Source organism: Bactrocera dorsalis, chromosome 3, assembly GCF_023373825.1.
Source record: "Bactrocera dorsalis isolate Fly_Bdor chromosome 3, ASM2337382v1, whole genome shotgun sequence".
Taxonomy (NCBI): domain Eukaryota; kingdom Metazoa; phylum Arthropoda; class Insecta; order Diptera; family Tephritidae; genus Bactrocera; species Bactrocera dorsalis.
The window spans coordinates 55386424-55407180 of record NC_064305.1 but is presented as its reverse complement, the minus strand read 5'-3'; the positions used below and the strand labels follow the sequence as shown (position 1 = coordinate 55407180).

The following is a 20757-nucleotide window of genomic DNA, read 5'->3' as shown; positions in this document are numbered from 1 at the left end:
TTGTTCAGCGATGAGGCTCATTTCTGGTTGAATGGCTACGTAAATAAGCAAAATTGCCGCATTTGGGGTGAAGAGCAACCAGAAGCCGTTCAAGAACTGCCCATGCATCCCGAAAAATGCACTGTTTGGTGTGGTTTGTACGCTGGTGGAATCATTGGACCGTATTTTTTCAAAGATGCTGTTGGACGCAACGTTACGGTGAATGGCGATCGCTATCGTTCGATGCTAACAAACTTTTTGTTGCCAAAAATGGAAGAACTGAACTTGGTTGACATGTGGTTTCAACAAGATGGCGCTACATGCCACACAGCTCGCGATTCTATGGCCATTTTGAGGGAAAACTTCGGACAACAATTCATCTCAAGAAATGGACCCGTAAGTTGGCCACCAAGATCATGCGATTTAACGCCTTTAGACTATTTTTTGTGGGGCTACGTCAAGTCTAAAGTCTACAGAAATAAGCCAGCAACTATTCCAGCTTTGGAAGACAACATTTCCGAAGAAATTCGGGCTATTCCGGCCGAAAATGCTCGAAAAAGTTGCCCAAAATTGGACTTTCCGAATGGACCACCTAAGACGCAGCCGCGGTCAACATTTAAATGAAATTATCTTCAAAAAGTAAATGTCATGAACCAATCTAACGTTTCAAATAAAGAACCGATGAGATTTTGCAAATTTTATGCGTTTTTTTTTTTTTTAAAAATAGTTATCAAGCTCTTAAAAAATCACCCTTTACTAAGCATAGAAAAAGCCTGCGAAGTTCTATTAGGAAACCACGGGAATATACATAAAGCAGCTATATTTACGGATAGCCAGGCGGCCTTCCTGGCACTGTCTTCACCCATGACAAATTCCAGTATAGTTCACAACTGCAAGAGAGCACTAAGCTCAATAAAAGACAAGCCCCAACTAAAATTTATCTGGGTTCCCTATAGGGTTAGCTATACTCGTATATAAAATGTCAAAAGAGAGACAAATGTCCAAAAGAAATGTTATGTTTCAATAAAACGCCTTTTATAAGATTTTCTAGTATAATTTTCCAGTTGACCGTTTTTTAAGGATCATGTGACGATCTCATCAACTTTAAAACTTTTTTCCAGCACTGTTAGGAAGCCTTTCGATCCTGTTGGAATCACACTCTTTTTTCCTCACTATACTTTCATAAATTATACGGAAATTTATACAGATGACCAGAGATTGCTGTATAATTCCTAACTTGATCATGTATTAAAGCAATGAGTTCATTTCCAGATAAGAATATGGCGTAGCCGTGTTACACTCCCATTCACTTTCACTGGAAGACTGTATCTATTTATTCCAAATGGAAACGAGCTTTTCATTGAGTAAAATAGGAGACTTTGCGAACTTTATTATAAGTGTAAATATCTCTTAGCGTTAATTTTATTAAAAGCTTCTATAAATCAATAACTAAATGATCCAGACACATTAAACTTTTTTCCAGGATGATACAAGATACAAGGGGACGTGGTCAAAATTATACGATGGGCGCAAACCGCTCATATTTAACTGAAATCAAAATTCGGGACATAACATTATCTTTAAGCCCCCATTGTGAAAATGAGTGAAATCGGTCTACAACCACGCCTACTTCCCATACAACACAATTTTAAATTCCATTTCATTCTTTCACTTTTCAGTACATCAGGCACCAATGAATATATTCGGCTAAAAATTTAAACAAAGAGTGCATATGAGGATTGTAATCCGAAACCTAAAAATTGTCAAAATCGGAACATATCTATTCAAGTGCCCATAAGTCGAATATGGATACCCGACTGCCTTTCGCTAACTTTTTAACTTAAATATCGAACAGTAAGTGAGATATATTATTGCAAATCATAGAGAGAAGCTTCCTGATAATAGTATGCCTGTATGTCAATAATGGGTTGAATCAGGTCATTACTTCTCTTAGGCCCCATATACCCAATATAAAGAATTTCGAACTTCCGGGTGACTTTATACCGCATATATCAGCCAGTGTGGGAGTTATCTTAACAAAATTGAAAGAGCATGGCTTTCAAATAACGCTGCATCTTTGTGTTTATAATGAATAAAATCGGAAAAAGTTGCGATTTCTTGAGAACCTTAGTCCAAACCCCTTAATTTATTAATCCGAAGAACGAAATAGAAATGAAATAGATAAGAATTTAGAAAGATTGTTGGCGCATTCATTCAATGCAACAGCCAGCTGAAGAAGCAACCAGTCTGTGCCTGTGCATGTATTAGTGCGCGCCCGTGTTGACGTTGATGTGTTGGGTAATTATGCCACTGGAAAAGTGCTCATTTTATTATAGCATACAGTAAGGCGTATGTAATTGCTAAAATACGCCAACGGCGGAACTTAAATATTATACACTAAACGCTACTGTTGCTACCGCCTGCCACCCCACCACATACACACATGCATGTACATGCAGCTGACTGTCACCGCTGTTTGACAATTAAGTGCATAGGAAGAGTTGCAGCTGTTGCGGAAACCAATATGGCGGTTATTGTTGCAGCATTGCTATTATTTATCGTTATGAAGATTTTTGTTATTGTAAGTGCTTTTGTCTATGTGCGTAAAAGTGAATTTGCATATGTATATACATATATATGTATGTATATATGTACACATTTCAGTTGTCACATTGTGGCAAATAATGTTTTAATCAACTACAACAAAAGCGACAGGAACACACGAGCATATAAATAAAGCTTAATACATTTACAACAACAACAACAACAACAACAACAAGACCAGTGTACGTGTGTAGTGCTTGGCAGGCATTGCCTCAACAATGGCAGAGAATGCTAGCTGAAATAATAACGGGAAACGTTGGCGGCAACAAAGCAGCGCATTGGGTGTGTTGCATGTTGCACATATGTGAGTGTGTGTGTGGCGAGCGTATTGATATATTTCAAATACAAACATATCTATTAAATGCGCATATGCATGTATAAATATGACGGCATTTATATTTGCACACATGTATGTATGTATGTAGATATGTATGTGCCCAATTTATACAACTACAACTTGAAATCAAAAATTGCAACAACAAAACTAAAAAAGGCATTACAAGCCAATTTGGAGCATTTGCGCCGGCGGCCAACGGTCGGTAACAACACACACACACACACTTACGAGCGCACTCAAACTCACTTATATGCATAGTCATACACACACACACACAAGTGCTCAGGAACACAAACTCATTTCAAAGCGAATAAAGAAATAATATGCGCGAAATTCGTCAGAAATCGCAACGCAATGAAATGAAACGAATGCCACAAACGAACAAAACAAATACACAGACAGCGCGCGAGTGTAGAACGGCGCGCAAGGATCGCATAAGAGTGGCATCAATGGAAAAAGTTTTAGTTGCATGAGAATAATTGGCGCCACATGTAATCAACAACAAAGTCGGGAAAATGAAAAACTGTGCTGCTGCGCGGAGAAAAAAGTTGCACCGCTTTGTTCATTCATTCATATTCAAAGCGCTGAAATGTTAAAATCTCTTACATATTCTTATGTATGGTAGCCATGCCTTTGCTATTTTTCACATTTCAGTTGACCGAATTTGTATCCAAAGCCTTTTAGTCTTAAAATATTTTCCATTACATCAAAATAGATCAAATTTACTCAAAAAATACATCAACGATTCACAATAAATTATAAGCTATGCAAACCATCTTTTCGGAATTCTCGTCCCGCTTGCAATGAAATTGGTATCAATATTATTCAACATCCTCAAAAAAATCTTATCATTGAATCATCACTGTAGTACAACTTTTATTAAATGAGAATTTCAAACGGATGGCCAACCTGCTCAGAAGATGACTTCCACGATATGTTTTATATACATTATGACAAAAAAGTACCCGGTAATTGTTAATAAAACGCAAGATATTGAATTATTCATCATTTTGTCGCCGTCAAAGTAATCCCCACAAGATGTAATACACTTATGCCAACGATTTTCCCAATCCTCGAAACGCTTTTCATAAGCACTTTTTGGGATGGTCTTCAGTTTCTTTAGCGAATTTTGTTTTATCTCTTCGATAGACTGAAAACGGGTTCTGCCGAGCGGCAATTTCAGTTTCAGGAACAAGACAAAATCACACGGAGTCAAATCTGGTGATGACAGTGGTGGATCGATTGTATTCATTGCGTTTTTGGCTTTAAATTCCACCACAATCGCTTTCTGTTTGAACAACAAGTCGAGCAAGAACGCGTTTCTCACCCAAAATCATTCGAATTGATTCGCACGAGATATCGAGCTCTCTTGCCAACTCTCTAACACTGGCCGTACTTCACTTTATTAATATTTTTATCAGTTGAAGAGATCGAAGGTCGTCTAGAACGTATTCAACGATCTCTAGACTGCCATTGAAGGCGTTCAACTACTTTTAGGCGTTTGTTTTTTAATCACCGTAAACCCTTTCTAAAATTTGCAACTTTTCCGCAAACGAAATTTGGTTAGAAAGACAAAATTTAAGACAAATTCTTTGTTCAATATTTTTATTTATTGTAAAAGTCGTAATGCACTTCTAAGATGAGTAGACTTAAGCAGCTGCTGTAAACAGACTGGTCAACAAATCACGCTCATATTGGGCATGGTAATTAAGGACAGTCCTACCAATTTAGCGAAATATATTTTTTTGAAATATCATTTACCCGGGGAATTTAATTACAATTTTCGGGCGCTTTTTTTGTCACAATGTACTTTCTTGGAAGGATGGGGTCATGTGTAGAAGTTCACGCAAGTGAGGAAAGTTCTCTGATCGCCATTCACTTGGGAGTGGCCAGAAACGATTCTTTTACATATAGCTCAAGCAGCTCACGACTTCCGGTCTTTGGCCAAGTATCCTCTGGGTAGACTAAGAACATCCGTTTGAAGGCGAGCTAAAGTGAGAAGGCGAAACATCTCCTACATAGGATTGTGCGCTAGGTTTGGGACCCGCCACATAAAAAAACACCCAATAAAAACTTCGGCTATAATCGCGTAAGCGGTGTCTACGGCAATTAAGAAGAAGAAGAAGATACCAATTTTGAGACAAAAATATACTTTTCTCTCAATAAACTCGTTTGTTTTCATTAATCACTCAGCTAAAAGTAACATAAATTTGGTTGCCCTGGATTACGAATTAATTCATGAACATATTGAATGTGCTCTTGTTTTTACGATTATTACATAATTTATATTTAGATCAGTTATCGGAAACTGAAAAAAATTATTTTTCCAGTCATAATTAAGACTCTTAGCAGGTTTCTTACCGAAAATTTGCGACAAATTATACGGAAGGATTTTAGCTTGGAGATATCTACTACTATGAGCAAAAAATAATAAGACTTAATTAATTGTTCATAATTTTAAAATTCTTAATTTATTTTTCAAAATCTCTATTGTCCCCTCAAAGTAATCCACCTTGGCGCCAATACATATATGTATATTTGCCAACGCTTTTTTCACTCCTCAAAACAGTTTTCAAAGTCATTTTCCCGAACAGCCTTCAATGCTCGCAGCAATTCACGTTTAATGGCTTCAATCGATTCAAAACGGTTTCCCCGAAGCGATCGTCTGAGTTTGCAGAATAGCCGGAAGTCGCACGTAGCTAAGTCAAGCGAATACGGTGGTTGCGGCAGGATTTAGGAATCAATAAGTTTGTGACAGTGCGTTATCGTGGTGTAAAAACCAAGAGTTGCTGGCCCACAATTCCGACCTCTTTATACGAATAATGAATTCGCGCAAACGATTCATAAACTCAAATAGTATTCCTTATTGGCAGTTTTTTCGGTCGGAAGGACTTCGGAGTGCACTCGACAATGGAAGAAAACTTTCCACATAACCTTCAGTTTTGACCTTTGACATCGTTTCCCATCCGTGGATCTGCCCCTGCGGCAATACATGAAAGATATAGATTTTACTAACGCTCCGGGAAATGAAGCGTGGAAAAATTTTGCCCTGATAATCTGATAGATTCATAGGTAACCATAAAGCACCAAGGTGTAGACAAATTTTTTTTAAACATGAATAGGAGCAGATTTTGGTATTAAGTTAAACTATCACCGTAATCATCTGAGTAAATTTTCGGATAATTAGAGAAACAGAGAGAGCAGTTCAATGAAGATCTCAAAGTATTGGAAGAAAGGTATGATTTCAAGATTGATGGTATCATTATGCGATGGCAGATTACTGCTGGTTCTTAAAAATATATTGCACACTGGTAAGTTATGAAAGATATGCAAGTTAAGGAGTTTTACTGAAATAAAACATATATTTAAGACATCTCTCTATATGTGTACTTCCATGTATCCTTATTTTTCAAAGTAAACTGGCATTATAAATAACGGGTAATCTAAGTAAATGTACGATATGGAAACGTTTTTTGACATATCACGCGTGAGTCGTGTCAGGCTGTCATATTATCTTTGTTCCAATGGCGAAATTGAAGCTCGTGAACTCGGCCACATTGCAACAATTAATGGATTTACTGGGAGAACACTTCGGCGAGCAGATAATAGCAAGTTTTCGGCTGTTCGATTGGCCACCAAGATTGTGTGATATCACACCGTTTGACTCTTTACTCGGGGATATATAAGGTTTAAGGTCAATGCGGACAATCACGTTTCGATTCAGGCCTTGAAAAACCTTTACGCCTGTCATTCGCCAGTTACCAGTCAAAATGCTCAATTTCAATATTTGAAAAAGTTAATCTTTGAAAAATAATAGACAAAAAGAGTTCTTTCGAATGATAATAAACATTCCCTATTAAATTTGAATTCAAATGCTTTTCACATTAGGCGAAAATTTAAACGAGAATAAAAATCTTATTAGGTACACTTTTGGGAAATTGAGAAATGAACAGAAACTACTCTTCACAAGAAAAAAATGTTTTCATACAAGAACTTGAGTTTAATCGTTCAGTTTGTATGACAACTATATGCTATGGTTGTACGATCTGAACGATTTCTGTGGAGATTGCACCGTTGCCTTAGACAATAACCCATACGAAATTTGGTGAGCATATTTCTTCATAGTTTTCCATACAAGGACTTGATTCCGTTCGATCACTTTATATGGCAGCTATAGGATAAAATACTAAGATATCTTCGTTTCGTATATATTTACTATTATTTTATCGGGTTTCCAATGTTTCCTTCTGGGTATTACAAACTTCGTGGCAAACTTAATATGTATATCCTGTTCAAGGTACACACACTTCATCTTGAATCGAACAAAACGGTTTCGAACATTCGAACTGATACTTTATACTTTTACCTTCACATACTGTGAAACAATTATTGCCTTCGCTTAAATGTGTCAAGCTTAACTTCAACTTTAAACACACACAACCGTTATGTTAGTATACTCTCTCATACACATCGATATGAAGAGCAAACGAGAGCACACGCATATGCAAGAGCTTGTGTGCCCGCAATTTATACTTATAAAATGAGCTCGGAGATGGTTTTAAATGCGAATGAAATTATGACCGTCGGCGTTAATTTCTCCACACTGCCGCCGCAGCCGCCGCCGTTGCCATCAATAACAACAATAAATGCCACGTATATCAATTCTTTGTACGCCACCCCTCGTGTCCTCCTGTGTTTCACTGCGCTGTCATACACGCAGTCTAAGATTTCTGTGTGTGTGTGTGCGTCTGCACTCATTTCTGCCCCAGGCTTTGCGCTGCTTCCTTTCGCCCTGCTTCGCTGCCACCTCGCCGGATTCCTTGCGAGTTTTTCAAGCACGACGCCTTTGCATAACTTCGGGCTTCGATGTCGTACGTCTGAATGCATTCCTTCAGTCACCCGGCGCGACTACCAAACGACGGCTTGCCACCGAACTGCTGCGATAGTCGCAAATTTGCATGTTGCATGTAGCAGGCTCGTATCTCTTGCGGGCTTAATGTCGGCGGCAGCGACCGAGACGACGACGACGGCGTCAGCAAAGGCATCACCGCCTCTCTACGGTCGCCCTGTTGCATTGACGCTCTCATTTCTCTCAAAGCGGTACTGCTGTCGCATTGAAGGCCCTTGTCCCAGCCGCCTCTTCCGCCACTCTCACACTGTGCCACACACACGCACCCTGCACGCGCTACCTCACAAAGGCCCGCCCATTCCGGCGCCAACCCTACAGCCGATTGAGACGCTACACTAATTACAGCTGAATCGCCGCTAGCATATTTGTTTCGAAATATTGCTCGCGGTTAATTTATCACAAGTTTTTCTTTGAATCGCCGGCGGCTGAAAAATGTTGCCAACGCCTTTGTTATAGCTATTGCTTTTGCTGCCTGCCACAGTTGTGTGTTTCTGCTTCTATTTGTGTTGTTGCTATTTTGTCATTGCGCTGGTTATTTCTATCAATGCTGCTGCAGCTTTCTTGTTGTTATTATACATAGCTTGCGGTGTTGTCGTTTTATACAGCTGTGAAATTGTGATCATCTCTGCCGCGGCCCGCACCCCGTGCCGGCTACCTGGCCGCCCCTCCTCACTTATCACTAAGCGCCCGCTTGTCTAAGTATACCTTCATATTAAAATTGTTAGCCGCTGGGCTTTAATTCTATTCTTTTTCGTCATCAACTGCATCCAGCGCCAACATCATTATTGCCGATTGTATTTCTATATGAGCTGCAGCGCAAACGAACGCCGACATTATTATGCAGACAAACGTCATCAGCGGAGCAATTATTTTCGAATCATACCCAACAAAGTGGCCTGCAGTTAGCAGTCGGCTCTAAAGCCAACGAGATATTCATTATCATCGTATATACCATATATATATAGGTATGTACATATAGACTTTTATGCAAATACAGCACATACACATAAACGGATTATATCACTTATATACCGTCAATCCATCGCCTTTCCCACCCCTTGCATCAATGAAGTTTATTAGTTTTTGTTATACTCTGGCAACATGTTGCACCAGTCAAAATCGTTTAGTTCACTTAGCGGCTGTTTGTAACACCTAACTAATCGACATAGATATATTATCGATTAATGTATGTCAAATTTATCAGGATGAGGAGGACTCGATAAAATCGAAATTTTTATGCATATTTTCAAAGTATGTTCTGTTGAGAATAAGTCCTCTAAAATTTTATAATGATCAGAACAAAGTTTTAGCTGGCAGCAGCACACTCCTACCAATGTGCCCCAAATACGTGCCAAAACTTTAAACGCGATTATCTGAAAATAATATTTTTCAAGTTCCCGTTGAGCAAAGTTTCTCTAGGACCTAACGATCTCATTTTTAAATACTGAAATATCGCATATTTGAAAGCAGGAATTTTCATTTCAAAAGTATGTTTTTTTGGGTTGAAAAACTGAATTTAGAGAATTTCAAAAATCAAATTTTCAGTAAAAATAAGTGGCGCAATTTTTACCGACCAAAATCATTTGTTTTGTAAGCTATCAGAGGTCATCCAAAAAGTGATGATACTGATAATACTGTGTTCAGGTAAAATAAAAAATAGATACATACTTCTTCTAGCTCGTAGATGTACCTAATATAAGGATCTTAAAACTTTATTTCATTTGGATTTATAATGTACTATCGAATGTCTGAGATATTTCAATATAATTTCAATCAAGTGAATATATAGTCCTAGATATACTGTTGGTGCCTAAGGTCCGTACATGAATAGCCTCAGTCTCTATTTACTACAATACATACAATATGTTTGTTAAATTAGCAGTCTTTATGCCGAATACAAGGAGTGTTCCAAAGTAAACAGGTCTTTGAAAAAAAAAAAAACTAAACCAATGGTTTTTTTCGGAAAAATCAATTTATTTTATTCAAAATAGTCTCCTTCTGGTTCAATACAGCTTTTTGCATGGTCCAAAAGCATGTCGAACGAGTGTTTTAGCTCGGTGGCCGGTATGGCCGCCAGTATGCCGGTGCAAGGCTTTTGAATGGCCTCTACGTTTGCATAACGCTTTCCTTTTATGGTCAATACGCGGAGTGATTAATGGTTAAAATGTAACCTTTGGTCAAATAATCGGTCACAAGCGTCGATCGATGAGACGGCACATTATCGTGCAACAAACGCCAACTTTCATCTTCGCCATATTCGAGCCGAACACACGGCGCACCAAATGCTTCAAAACTCCAAGGTAGAATACCGCATTAACGTTTCCATGAATTTCAATGATGATTTCGGCTGATTTTTGATGAATTCACGCACAGTTTCGATGGAATTTCCGGTGATCACAGATTTTGATTGGCCCACATGTTGATCGTCATTTATGTCCTCACGACCACTTTGAAAACGTTGAAACCACTTGTGCACTCTGCTACGGGATAGGCAATCATCGCCATAAACTTGTTTCATCAATTGAAACGTTTCGGTAAAAGTTTTACCAATTTTAAAACAAAATTTATTGTTGGCTCTTTGTTCGAAGCTCATTTTCGCACCGATAACACAAACATACTGACACTTAAAACGCAATAGTGAAGCTATTGTATTTCAATGAAATGTCATGAAATTCTCACTGGTCAATCGATAAAGATAGCAGATTCTAACGCACCAGTCGACATATATAGATGCCAAACGATGGTTCATCAGAAAAAATGAAAACGACCACGCTCTTACTTGACAGAAAATGGCGCCACCAGGGGGCGCTAGATTCAAAAAATCCTGTTTACTTCGGAACGCACCTTGTATATAGGTCAGAGTATTACTCACTTGCTTGGAAACATTTTGTCAAGCCTTCCTTAGTTTAATGCCAAAAGTAAATGAAATCAGTTCATTACGTCCTCGTCGCTTTATTGAATAATCAATAGTTTCTAGAAAGCGTTTGATTTAAATATATTTATGTGGCTTTAAAAACGATTCAAAGAGAGCAAATGTATTTATGACTTACTTCGTAGTAACTGTACCTGGATTGTATTCATAACATGGAGTTACTTGTAGAAGTGAAGATGTCGACATTAAAAATTGGAAAGAGCATAGACACACAACTTTTAAATCAACAGTTGAAATATTTCATTAATTTATCCAGTTATATACCATTTTTAGTAAGTCATGATCTGTTATTTTTTTCCATTGTATCCAGTATTGTTTATAATTTTATCTTGGAAAGTTACACGGAAGAACAAAGTTTACAAATTATTAAATTTTATTATCAAAATAATCATTCTCTAATTGCAACTTTTCGAGCGGTTTTGCCATTTTATGGTCATAATAATCGTCCACCTCTGCTCGATAATCATCGAACTGTTAAAAATTTCGAGCGTACATTCTCTTTTCCTAATGTTTAAGTGTTAATAAGAGTAAGAACCGCTTGAAGTAACGAAAATATTGATGCCGTTCAGGCAATTGTTGCTGAAGAGCGAATTTGTCGATTCCAAGATGTTCTCAAGAATTGGGACTGTCTCACACCACAACCTAGCGGAGTTTGAAAATGGAACTGAAGCTATTGGGTTTTGTCCATCAACGGTCCGTACTCACTTTGAAATGAAGCGGTGACACCGTTACTGTCAATGGAGTGCGTTATAGATGGATGATAACCAACTTTTTATAGCCGCATTTGGAAGAAGTTGATCTCCACAAAATATGTTTCCAACAAGACGAAGTTTTCCACATAGCACGTTCAACAAAGGAATCATTGCGATAAAAGTTTGAAGCTTCGAATATTTGAAGGAAATGTGACATTGAATGGACCGCAAGAAGTTGGGATCTAACATCATTAGACTACTTCTTGTAGGGCTATTTGAAATCATTTTTCTTTAGCAATAAATCAGGCGGCTCTCTGAATGTGCTATTCATGACATACGACTTGATTTAGTGGAAAAAATATTCGAAATTGTGTTCATCGAATTGGTTCCTGCAAAAGAAGTTGTGGACTCCATTTGAATGATTTTATATACAGAACTTAATTGTTTGGATTGCAAATCACATTAAATAAAAAACATTTGAATTTCCTTAACAATTAGCGTATTTTTTTTAAGAAATCATAACACTCTTATTGGAAAACCCTGAATTATCTCTAGTATTATGAATCCGGATTTGTCATACATATATCAATTTAATTGTTAAAGGCAAAACAACTTTTAAACTGCTTCCAGAGGATTACATCGAAATTCCTTAAACCGAAAATTATTCAAACCGGTGAAATACTTTGTGACACAGTGCTTTACGCTGTAACACTACTCATTAAATCTGAAGGAAAAATTTGCGCCTGATGTGCTTAGAGGTCTGTGAGGTATTTGAGGTATACTGATTGTGATTTTAAGTTCCAATATTTTGCAATTATTTTTGTCACTTTAGTAATTGGTGGTGGTTTCACCCCTACACGCGTTGACTGCAACACAAAAATCCTACCTGTAAGGAAATTTGTACTATCATTTTTGGTATTATCAACCCAAAATTTATCATAAGCTACCTCTAACATCGCAGTCGCGAAATCACTGTAAACTAGTGTAATTAGGATGATGCATTATAAGCCACACTCAAATTTGCATAAGAAAAACAAGCTCGACCAACGCTAAAAGTAATTAATTTTAACATTTTAAGCACTTTCTTTAAGTTCTTTAATAGCTAGCTGTATAACAGTTATGAAAGAATTATACGGATTTGTTACAAATACAAGTGCAAGCAATTTGAAGCACTCTCCATAATCGCCTTTTAATTGAAAGAAGCTTTGAAAATTTCCCATATCATTAAGTCATTAAATCATATTCAATTTTTGATTTACTATACGCCCCCAATTAGGGCTCAAGGCATGCATAGAAATGGCTATAAAATGTCTCAGCTTTGTTCGACGAAGTGCAGTCACTTATACAATCGTCAGGATTTATTAGCCTCCGCAATGGCTATCAATAAATTGGCAAACTTTCGCACTTTGGAGCCCATACTCACCTTTTTGGGTTTGTGGCAAGGAGGAGATAGTTCATGGTTTAAGCGACATTATCGATATTACCAGTTATTTATGCATACAACAATTACATTCACCTTTGCATCCCTCATGATCTTAGAATTCATTTACAGTGAAAGTTTGGACTACGCCATAGACGTGCTAAAATACATGCTCGTTGAAATGGCCATTATTAGCAAAGTACTCAATGCCTGGTACTATGAGCAGCAGACAGCCGAATTAGTGAATGAATTGGCGAACAGTGCAACATTCGAATTACGCACGAGCGCCGAAGAGCAGATGTGGCAAAAATCACAAAAAAATTTCCGCAAACTGACAATGATCTATATGGGTACGGGACTGAACTCGGCATTCTGTGCTTTACTTGCGGCGGCATTAATGGGCGCCAAAGAACTGCCTTATGCCTTGTGGTTGCCTTATGATTGGTGCGATACTTATTTTTGGGGCATTTACTGTTATGAGTGTATTGCGATGCCCTTCACTTGTTTGTGCAACATTACGATCGACTTATTCCAAGCTTATTTGCTATTGCATTTAACACTTTGTTTCCGGGTAATCAGCATGCGCTTGGAGCGGTTGGGGGATGCCGGTAAGGAAGACGCGATCACCACAGAATTGCTCAATAACATTAAAATGCATCAGCGTGTGAAAGAGTGAGTCAACGAATATACTGACTCTAAAAGCACATGATTTCCTTTATTTTCATTTCAGATTGGCTTTAAAGTGTGAGCAGGTCATATCAATAGCCTTGTTATCACAGATAATGCTTACTTTCCTAATCCTTTGTTTCATAATCTACAATATGCAAAATGTAAAAACCGAAAATGATATTGTGAAAGAAATGCATTTTATACAATAAAAATTTATATTCTCAGGCACAATTTAGCGAAAATCCCGCACACTTTTTAGCCATGTTGCAGTACGCACTAATCATATCTATGGAGATGTTTCTACCCTGCTACTATGGCAATGAACTGACTGTAGAATCTGAGAAACTGGGCTTTCACCTCTACAGCTGCGATTGGACTGCCATGTCTGCGGTCAATCGACGTCTAATTTACGTGTATATGGAGTCTTTGAAGAAGCCAGTGGTATTATGTGCTGGCAGATTTTTCGAAATCGGCATACCAATCTTTTCCAAGGCAAGTTTTTCAATACCTTCAAAGATTAGTTAAAGCGTCAAATTTTAATACTTGTACCCTTTCAGGCCATGAATAATGCCTACAGTGTATTGGCCCTTTTGCTGAATGTCAACGATGACGAACAACACTAGTGAGTTCAAATGGAGTTTTAAAAGTACAACAATTAAAGCCAATTAACATGTTATTGATAATTTAATAAGTAATTGTTGACGGCGTTAAATTTTTTGTATTTATCATGTAAGGAAAAGCTAAGTTCGAGTGTAACCGAACATTTTTATAGTATCTAAGGATCAAAGCCGGGGGAAATACGTTCAGATGTTGGAAAACTTTCTATTAAAAACTTTATCCTAAAAGACTCATGGACTCCCTAAGCTTCATTACCACATTTTGCATCGTATCCGAGATATTTATATTTAATTAAAACCAATTAGCTTAAATACATAATATCAATCAAAGAAACTAAATTTAATAGATTGGATATATGTATCTATGATGAAACATTGACAAGAGGATCGGAAATCATTGTATTAGGTATATAAGACTTAGACCAAAATCTGGACCGATTTCATCCCTTCTATTGCTGTACAACGTTATTTTCAAGAAATCATATCCAATTAATTTCATTAAAGTATTAATATAGTTAAGTATCACAGATATCGATCAACATAAGCGATTTAAAGCGGGCTAGCAAATCGAAACCTACTAAATTGAGTATATTGGGGCTAGGAGAAAATCTAGATTGTTTATGTCAACTTTTGGCATCGCTCTTGTATACTGGATATATTTCCAGGATTTATAAATACAACTCACATACTGACTGAAATATTCACAGCAGACTTTATCTGCTAGAATAATGGAATTCCTTGAACATATAGTACGTAGTATATATACAGTTGTCGGGGTTATTCGCTGACCACTTCGATTTGCATGACCCATTGATCCATTTTTGATTTAAGTATGTTATAAGAAGAATATTCGCTACTAATTTAATATTACATATGTATCAGAAATGTACCCATATTTTAGACTGAGCTGTAGTACCCATATTTGGTGTATCTGCGGACTTGAAAACTGACTGTCCGATTGCAACTATTTGTGTGATATCAAACCTCAAAGGCGCTATGCAACATGGTGCTACAGAGCATAATGAACGGTTGTTTATATCGCTTAAAAATGATAAAGATAAGGGGATCTAGTTCTAGATTTCCTTCTTTACAAAAAAAAGACTCAGAAACTTCAAATTTAATGGGAAAAGTTTATTGTCATCTCGAAAAACTCTAACAGTGTGATATCACACTAACTTTGTGGCTAATCGACCGGCACAAAACGTGAGATTACCGGCTCACCGAATAGTGCTCTCAATAAACCCATTCATTAATGCGTTGTGTGGGAAGTGGCACCGGCTTGTTGAAACCAATTGTAGCCGAGATCACAAGTTTCAATTTCAGGCATCAATCGATTATCAAAGCGCAATAACGGTCCCCATTCAGCATTACAGGCATAATTTTTTGAAGAAATATAGACCGATGTTCCCACCGACCCACAAACTACGCCGAATCGTTGTTTCTAGCACCTCTGGATGAAACAGCAGCTCTTTAATCTCTTCAGGCTTCTCATCGTCCCAAATGCGTCAAAATCCGATAAAGTAGTTTCTTACGTTAGCCGGAGTTGCTAAGAGCGGGGAGGAATCGACTCTCAACAGTCTACATGTTTATTCTTTGCAGAATGTGAATTCGCCTGAATGGCCTTCGGTTTCACTCCCTCAATTAATAACGCCTGAGATGAAGATTGAGATCTAAACTAATCTTATGATTTTTCAAATACAGTAGTATGTGTTTATAGAGCCATACGAACTCTGACGTCTCTCACCACTTGTATAGGGTGATTTTTTAAGAGCTTGATAACTTTTTTAAAAAAAAAACGCATAAAATTTGCAAAATCTCATCGGTTCTTTATTTGAAACGTTAGATTGGTTCATGACATTTACTTTTTGAAGATAATTTCATTTAAATGTTGACCGCGGCTGCGTCTTAGGTGGTCCATTCGGAAAGTCCAATTTTGGGCAACTTTTTCGAGCATTTCGGCCGGAATAGCCCGAATTTCTTCGGAAATGTTGTCTTCCAAAGCTGGAATAGTTGCTGGCTTATTTCTGTAGACTTTAGACTTGACGTAGCCCCACAAAAAATAGTCTAAAGGCGTTAAATCGCAAGATCTTGGTGGCCAACTTACGGGTCCATTTCTTGAGATGAATTGTTGTCCGAAGTTTTCCCTCAAAATGGCCATAGAATCGCGAGCTGTGTGGCATGTAGCGCCATCTTGTTGAAACCACATGTCAACCAAGTTCAGTTCTTCCATTTTTGGCAACAAAAAGTTTGTTAGCATCGAACGATAGCGATCGCCATTCACCGTAACGTTGCGTCCAACAGCATCTTTGAAAAAATACGGTCCAATGATTCCACCAGCGTACAAACCACACTAAACAGTGCATTTTTCGGGATGCATGGGCAGTTCTTGAACGGCTTCTGGTTGCTCTTCACCCCAAATGCGGCAATTTTGCTTATTTACGTAGCCATTCAACCAGAAATGAGCCTCATCGCTGAACAAAATTAAAGCGCGAAACACATTTCGAACCGAACACTGATTTTGGTAATAAAATTCAATGATTTGCAAGCGTTGCTCGTTAGTAAGTCTATTCATTCTCTTTGACACCATGTCTGAAATCCCACGTGATCTGTCAAATACTAATGCATGAAAATCCTAACCTCAAAAAAATCACCCGTTAGTATCAATAGGGTTGAGGTTTGGTAAACCTATTACTACTAAATTAAACCACTTTTGCCTATATTCAGGGGTCTCTTTAAACACATTCATACATAAGAATTCGCAGCACACCTATAGTATACTAACAATAAATTTATCCGAATAAAAAGCTTCTATTATCCAATTCTTTCTAATCGAACAGCAAACGACAAATATTTCATTTTTTAACACAAATGCCAAAAGTGATTTTAGTAAGAGACTAAAAATACAGTCATACTTTCTCATATCGAATCACAACACGCAGACATACATATGTATATACACATCTACACCTGTAGGTTCGTGCACAAATTCATCCTTTTGTAAATATTATTTATTATTTAAATCTGCATCTGTTGTAGTTCGGAATATCAAAGCTTTGTATTTTTTCGTTCGATCACAAATTTACTTAGCTGATTAAGAAAAATCATAAGAGAAATGATAGTTTTAACAGATTGAATTACCACATTCGGCACAGTAAATGGAAATAGTCATGAGGCCATTGCTATAGCAGTGATAGAAAACAGTCTCAAAATTTTTTGTAGTATCCAACCAAGGTGACAGTACCGTTGTCCGCATAAAAGCCCTTTCATTGGTCGTTGAAGTCGTTTAAAAAATAATCTCTATTTATTAAATTAGTAGGCTTAGATGCTGCAGTGACCAGCCATGCACGTGACTCGGGAACTGGGGTAGGTAAGCGCACATATACCGAGGATACACTAATTTCTGTCTACTAATTTCTGTATACCTTACATTCTTAGTAGAATAATCTGTCGCATTTGTCCAACGATCATTTCGACTGAAAGAAAAATTTAAATCATGACAAAGAAGACCACATAGCGCGGTAGATTACCTTAACCCGAATTCTCACAGAACATGGCTATTATAAAGTATATTTCAAAAACCACTTGTCGAGGTAGATGTCTACTTAATCTTAACCAGCCATTCACCGACTCAGCTCGAGCAATTTCTTTTGGGGTTTTGGGTAGTACGTCCATTAAAAACTTCTTTATTTTTTACGGTAAAAGATATAAAGAATTTAAACCATCGATTACAAAGACAGCACTTTCCGCAACTCTACGAAACACCGAGCACTGAGTGCACATATGCCGTGTATTTATCTCAACCGTATTGAAGGCTGAATTTGCCGACCATAGTGCCAAAGATACCTTTTTTACCCACTCTGGCGCTAAAGTCGCCAAGCGTCACATCGTTCTTTTGTTCCGTGGGGTGTGGTCGCAAATCAGCGATATTTTGAAGAACTTCGCTTTGTTGCAGATTGTGGCAAGACGTCCATCCTCCGGGGTGAATGACATTACTCGGCGACGTCTCTCCCACCACGACTTCCATACCGAATTCGCGCTCCTTTATATGACCACTGTTGTAAATGGCACAAGGACCTACTCGTGTCTCTCCTTGTCCCGTCCATCGCATTTCTTGGACGGTGTTGATGTCAGCCTTTATTTTAACGAGGACATCAACCACCTGAGCAGCGCCACCTTCCCAATTAAGGGTCCGGACATTCCTAGTGTATGCCCTCAATTCGAGGTCCTTATTTCGTTTGCCATGGTCATCATCAAAAGGGGGGTCACTCATCCGAGGCATGTTATTCCTTTTCATTGATATAATTTTTTTTCGTGGCGGGTCCTAAATCCAGCGCACAACCCTGTAGAGGGGATGTTTCGCCTTCTAATTTTTGTTCGCCTTCAAACAGATGTTCTTAGGCTATCCTGAGGATACTTGGTCAACTCGAAGTCGTGAGTTGCTTGAGCCATATGTAAAAGAATCCTTTCTGGACACTCCCAAGTGAATGCCGATCAGAAAACTTTCCTCACTTGCGTGAACTCCTTCCTCCAATTAAAGAATCCAAGTGTAGACAAGTTCTTCTTCATCTGTTCTTTCCAACGGAGTGGAGATCTTCCTCTTCATCTGCTTCCCCGACGGGTATTGTGTCAAATACTCTCAGAGCTGGAGTGTTTTGTCCATTCAGACGACATGACCTAGGCGGCATACCCATTGTCTCTTATTTCGTTGAACTATGTCAATGTCGACGTATATCTCGTACAGCTAATCGTTCTATCGAATACGGCGACCTTTCCCTCGAAAACTCGTAACATCATTAGATGTTGTTATTGTCCATGCCTCTGCACCATATAGCAGGACGAGAATAATAAGTGACTTGTAAAGTTTATCTTTGTTCGTCGGGAGTGGACTTTATTTTTCAATTGCCTACTCAGTTCAAACTAGCACCTGTTGGCAAGAGTTATTCTGCGTTCGATTTCGACGGTGGTTCCAAGATAAACGAAATTATCAAAAACCATATCCCAAATATTAAAGGACTGGTTGTGTATTTATATTAACACCATTTATGTTGAATCTTGCAGCCTGATGGGTCTTCTTGCCAGTAATAAGTACGGTTTCAGTTTTGCTCTATGCTAGGGTAAGTCCATTAGTTTCAGCCTGACACTCGTTGGTAGTATGCATTCATGTGCCTATATGTTATGTAATGTCATTTGTCTTGACATCTCAGCCACTATTGTTCTCTTCATATGTAAGTATGTATGGCAGTTATGGCGCGCTGATATGTTCTTAATTATTGCGGTTGTTTTGGCTTTATCAGCCACATTTCAACGCTCCAATCAACTCTTCTGCCATTTAACTTGCACTAACACGCGCTCACACACATGTGCGCGCACAGCCAGCTTTAGCTTTAACACACACATGCACGCACGTGCACATATATGCAAATGAGCACAAATGCTTATATTTTGTCATTGTTACTTCTGACTGTTGGCCATTGTTCTTGTTATTGTATTATTATAGCTGTCGGTGCTATCGCCGTTGATGCGTCCGCCCCGCGGCTGGGATATTTTAATTGCGCACAAACCAACGTCTGCACATAATTCATATATATATCACATACATACGTATATACGTCTGTATATACATGTATATATGTATATATATATATACGTTTACATATGCATATATAGTACATTTAACGCCTGCAGTGTCGATTCTGCCAGCTCACTAATACATTTGCCGCCCTCTTTTACACGCGACTACACAGCTAAAAGTATTCACGTGCACGCGCGTGTGTGCGTGTATGTATGTGCACTTACTATAACTTCGCAATTGTTATTACGCTCTGACATTGCTCGCAAATTTTGACATTTTGATTTTACGAATTACAGGCTTTTTGGTCGACTTTTCACCCGCGGCGTCGATCCGTTCGACTACACCGTCACAGCGCCGTTCGGCGGTCGAGGTCCGGCATGCAGTGGGTCAGATTGTGCGCACACATAATCATATGAACTTTGGTATGCAATTCGCCTTTAGTCCTTACAATATTGACATGATGACGTTGGCATACACACATACACCCAGACCAACTGTCGCCTGTATGTGCATATGCGGAAAAACGGAACTTGCTAAACATTGTTATTGGAATTTTTTAGGCGCTCGTTCGGCTGTAGGGCCTCTTTTGATGTAATCAGAATTAAAAATATTCCTTTTTTAATTGCAGCGCAAAAGTAATAGCGAACGCCACCGCGCAACCGTCGGGCATATTTTAAAATTTTTGTTGTTGACGTTGGCGCAAATAATTTTTAGAGAATGCACCCAGAGCAATGAAAGCGTGTTTTCATAAAGTTATGAAAATCGAAAACAGTATTCGCTTGCGCGAGTATACACGATTTGTTGTACCTATTTATACATATGTACATATATTTACCACACAATAGAGCCAAATAGCATGTAAATAATACATACATAAGTATATGCGTGAGTAGCAAGAGAAAAAGTCGAAATAAATAAGATATTTCTCTTGCTATTTTTTGCTGTTTAATTCTGTATGATCATTATTAATTAATAAAGGATGCTTTTTCAGACATGTGGTTTTCATTAAGACAATACATTTCTTGG

The 20757-nt window shown here is 38.1% G+C and overlaps 2 protein-coding genes across 3 annotated transcripts in view; one reads left to right on the top strand and one right to left on the bottom strand.

The window, feature by feature from the left end:
- Nucleotides 1-20757, bottom strand: part of LOC105227699 (BTB/POZ domain-containing protein Tiwaz) — an 89418-nt gene that overhangs the window by 53351 nt on the left and 15310 nt on the right. The gene's annotated exons all lie outside the window — the stretch shown is intronic.
- On the top strand, nt 12320-20373 carry LOC105227706 (odorant receptor 94a-like). Its single transcript, XM_049452055.1, has 4 exons — nt 12320-13545; nt 13604-13703; nt 13768-13917; nt 20024-20373. The coding sequence occupies exons 1-4, from the start codon at nt 12740-12742 to the stop codon at nt 20324-20326; spliced, it is 1359 nt and encodes a 452-aa protein (XP_049308012.1). The 5' UTR covers nt 12320-12739; the 3' UTR covers nt 20327-20373.

Coding starts and splice junctions, on each gene's coding strand:
- LOC105227706 (XM_049452055.1), top strand. CDS start 12,740: ATGCATAGAAATGGCTATAAAATGTCTCAGCTTTGTTCGACGAAGTGC. Junction 13,704..13,767: donor TAATCTACAATATGCAAAAT/GTAAAAACCGAA, acceptor TTATATTCTCAG/GCACAATTTAGCGAAAATCC. Junction 13,918..20,023: donor ACCTCTACAGCTGCGATTGG/ACTGCCATGTCT, acceptor ATTTTACGAATT/ACAGGCTTTTTGGTCGACTT.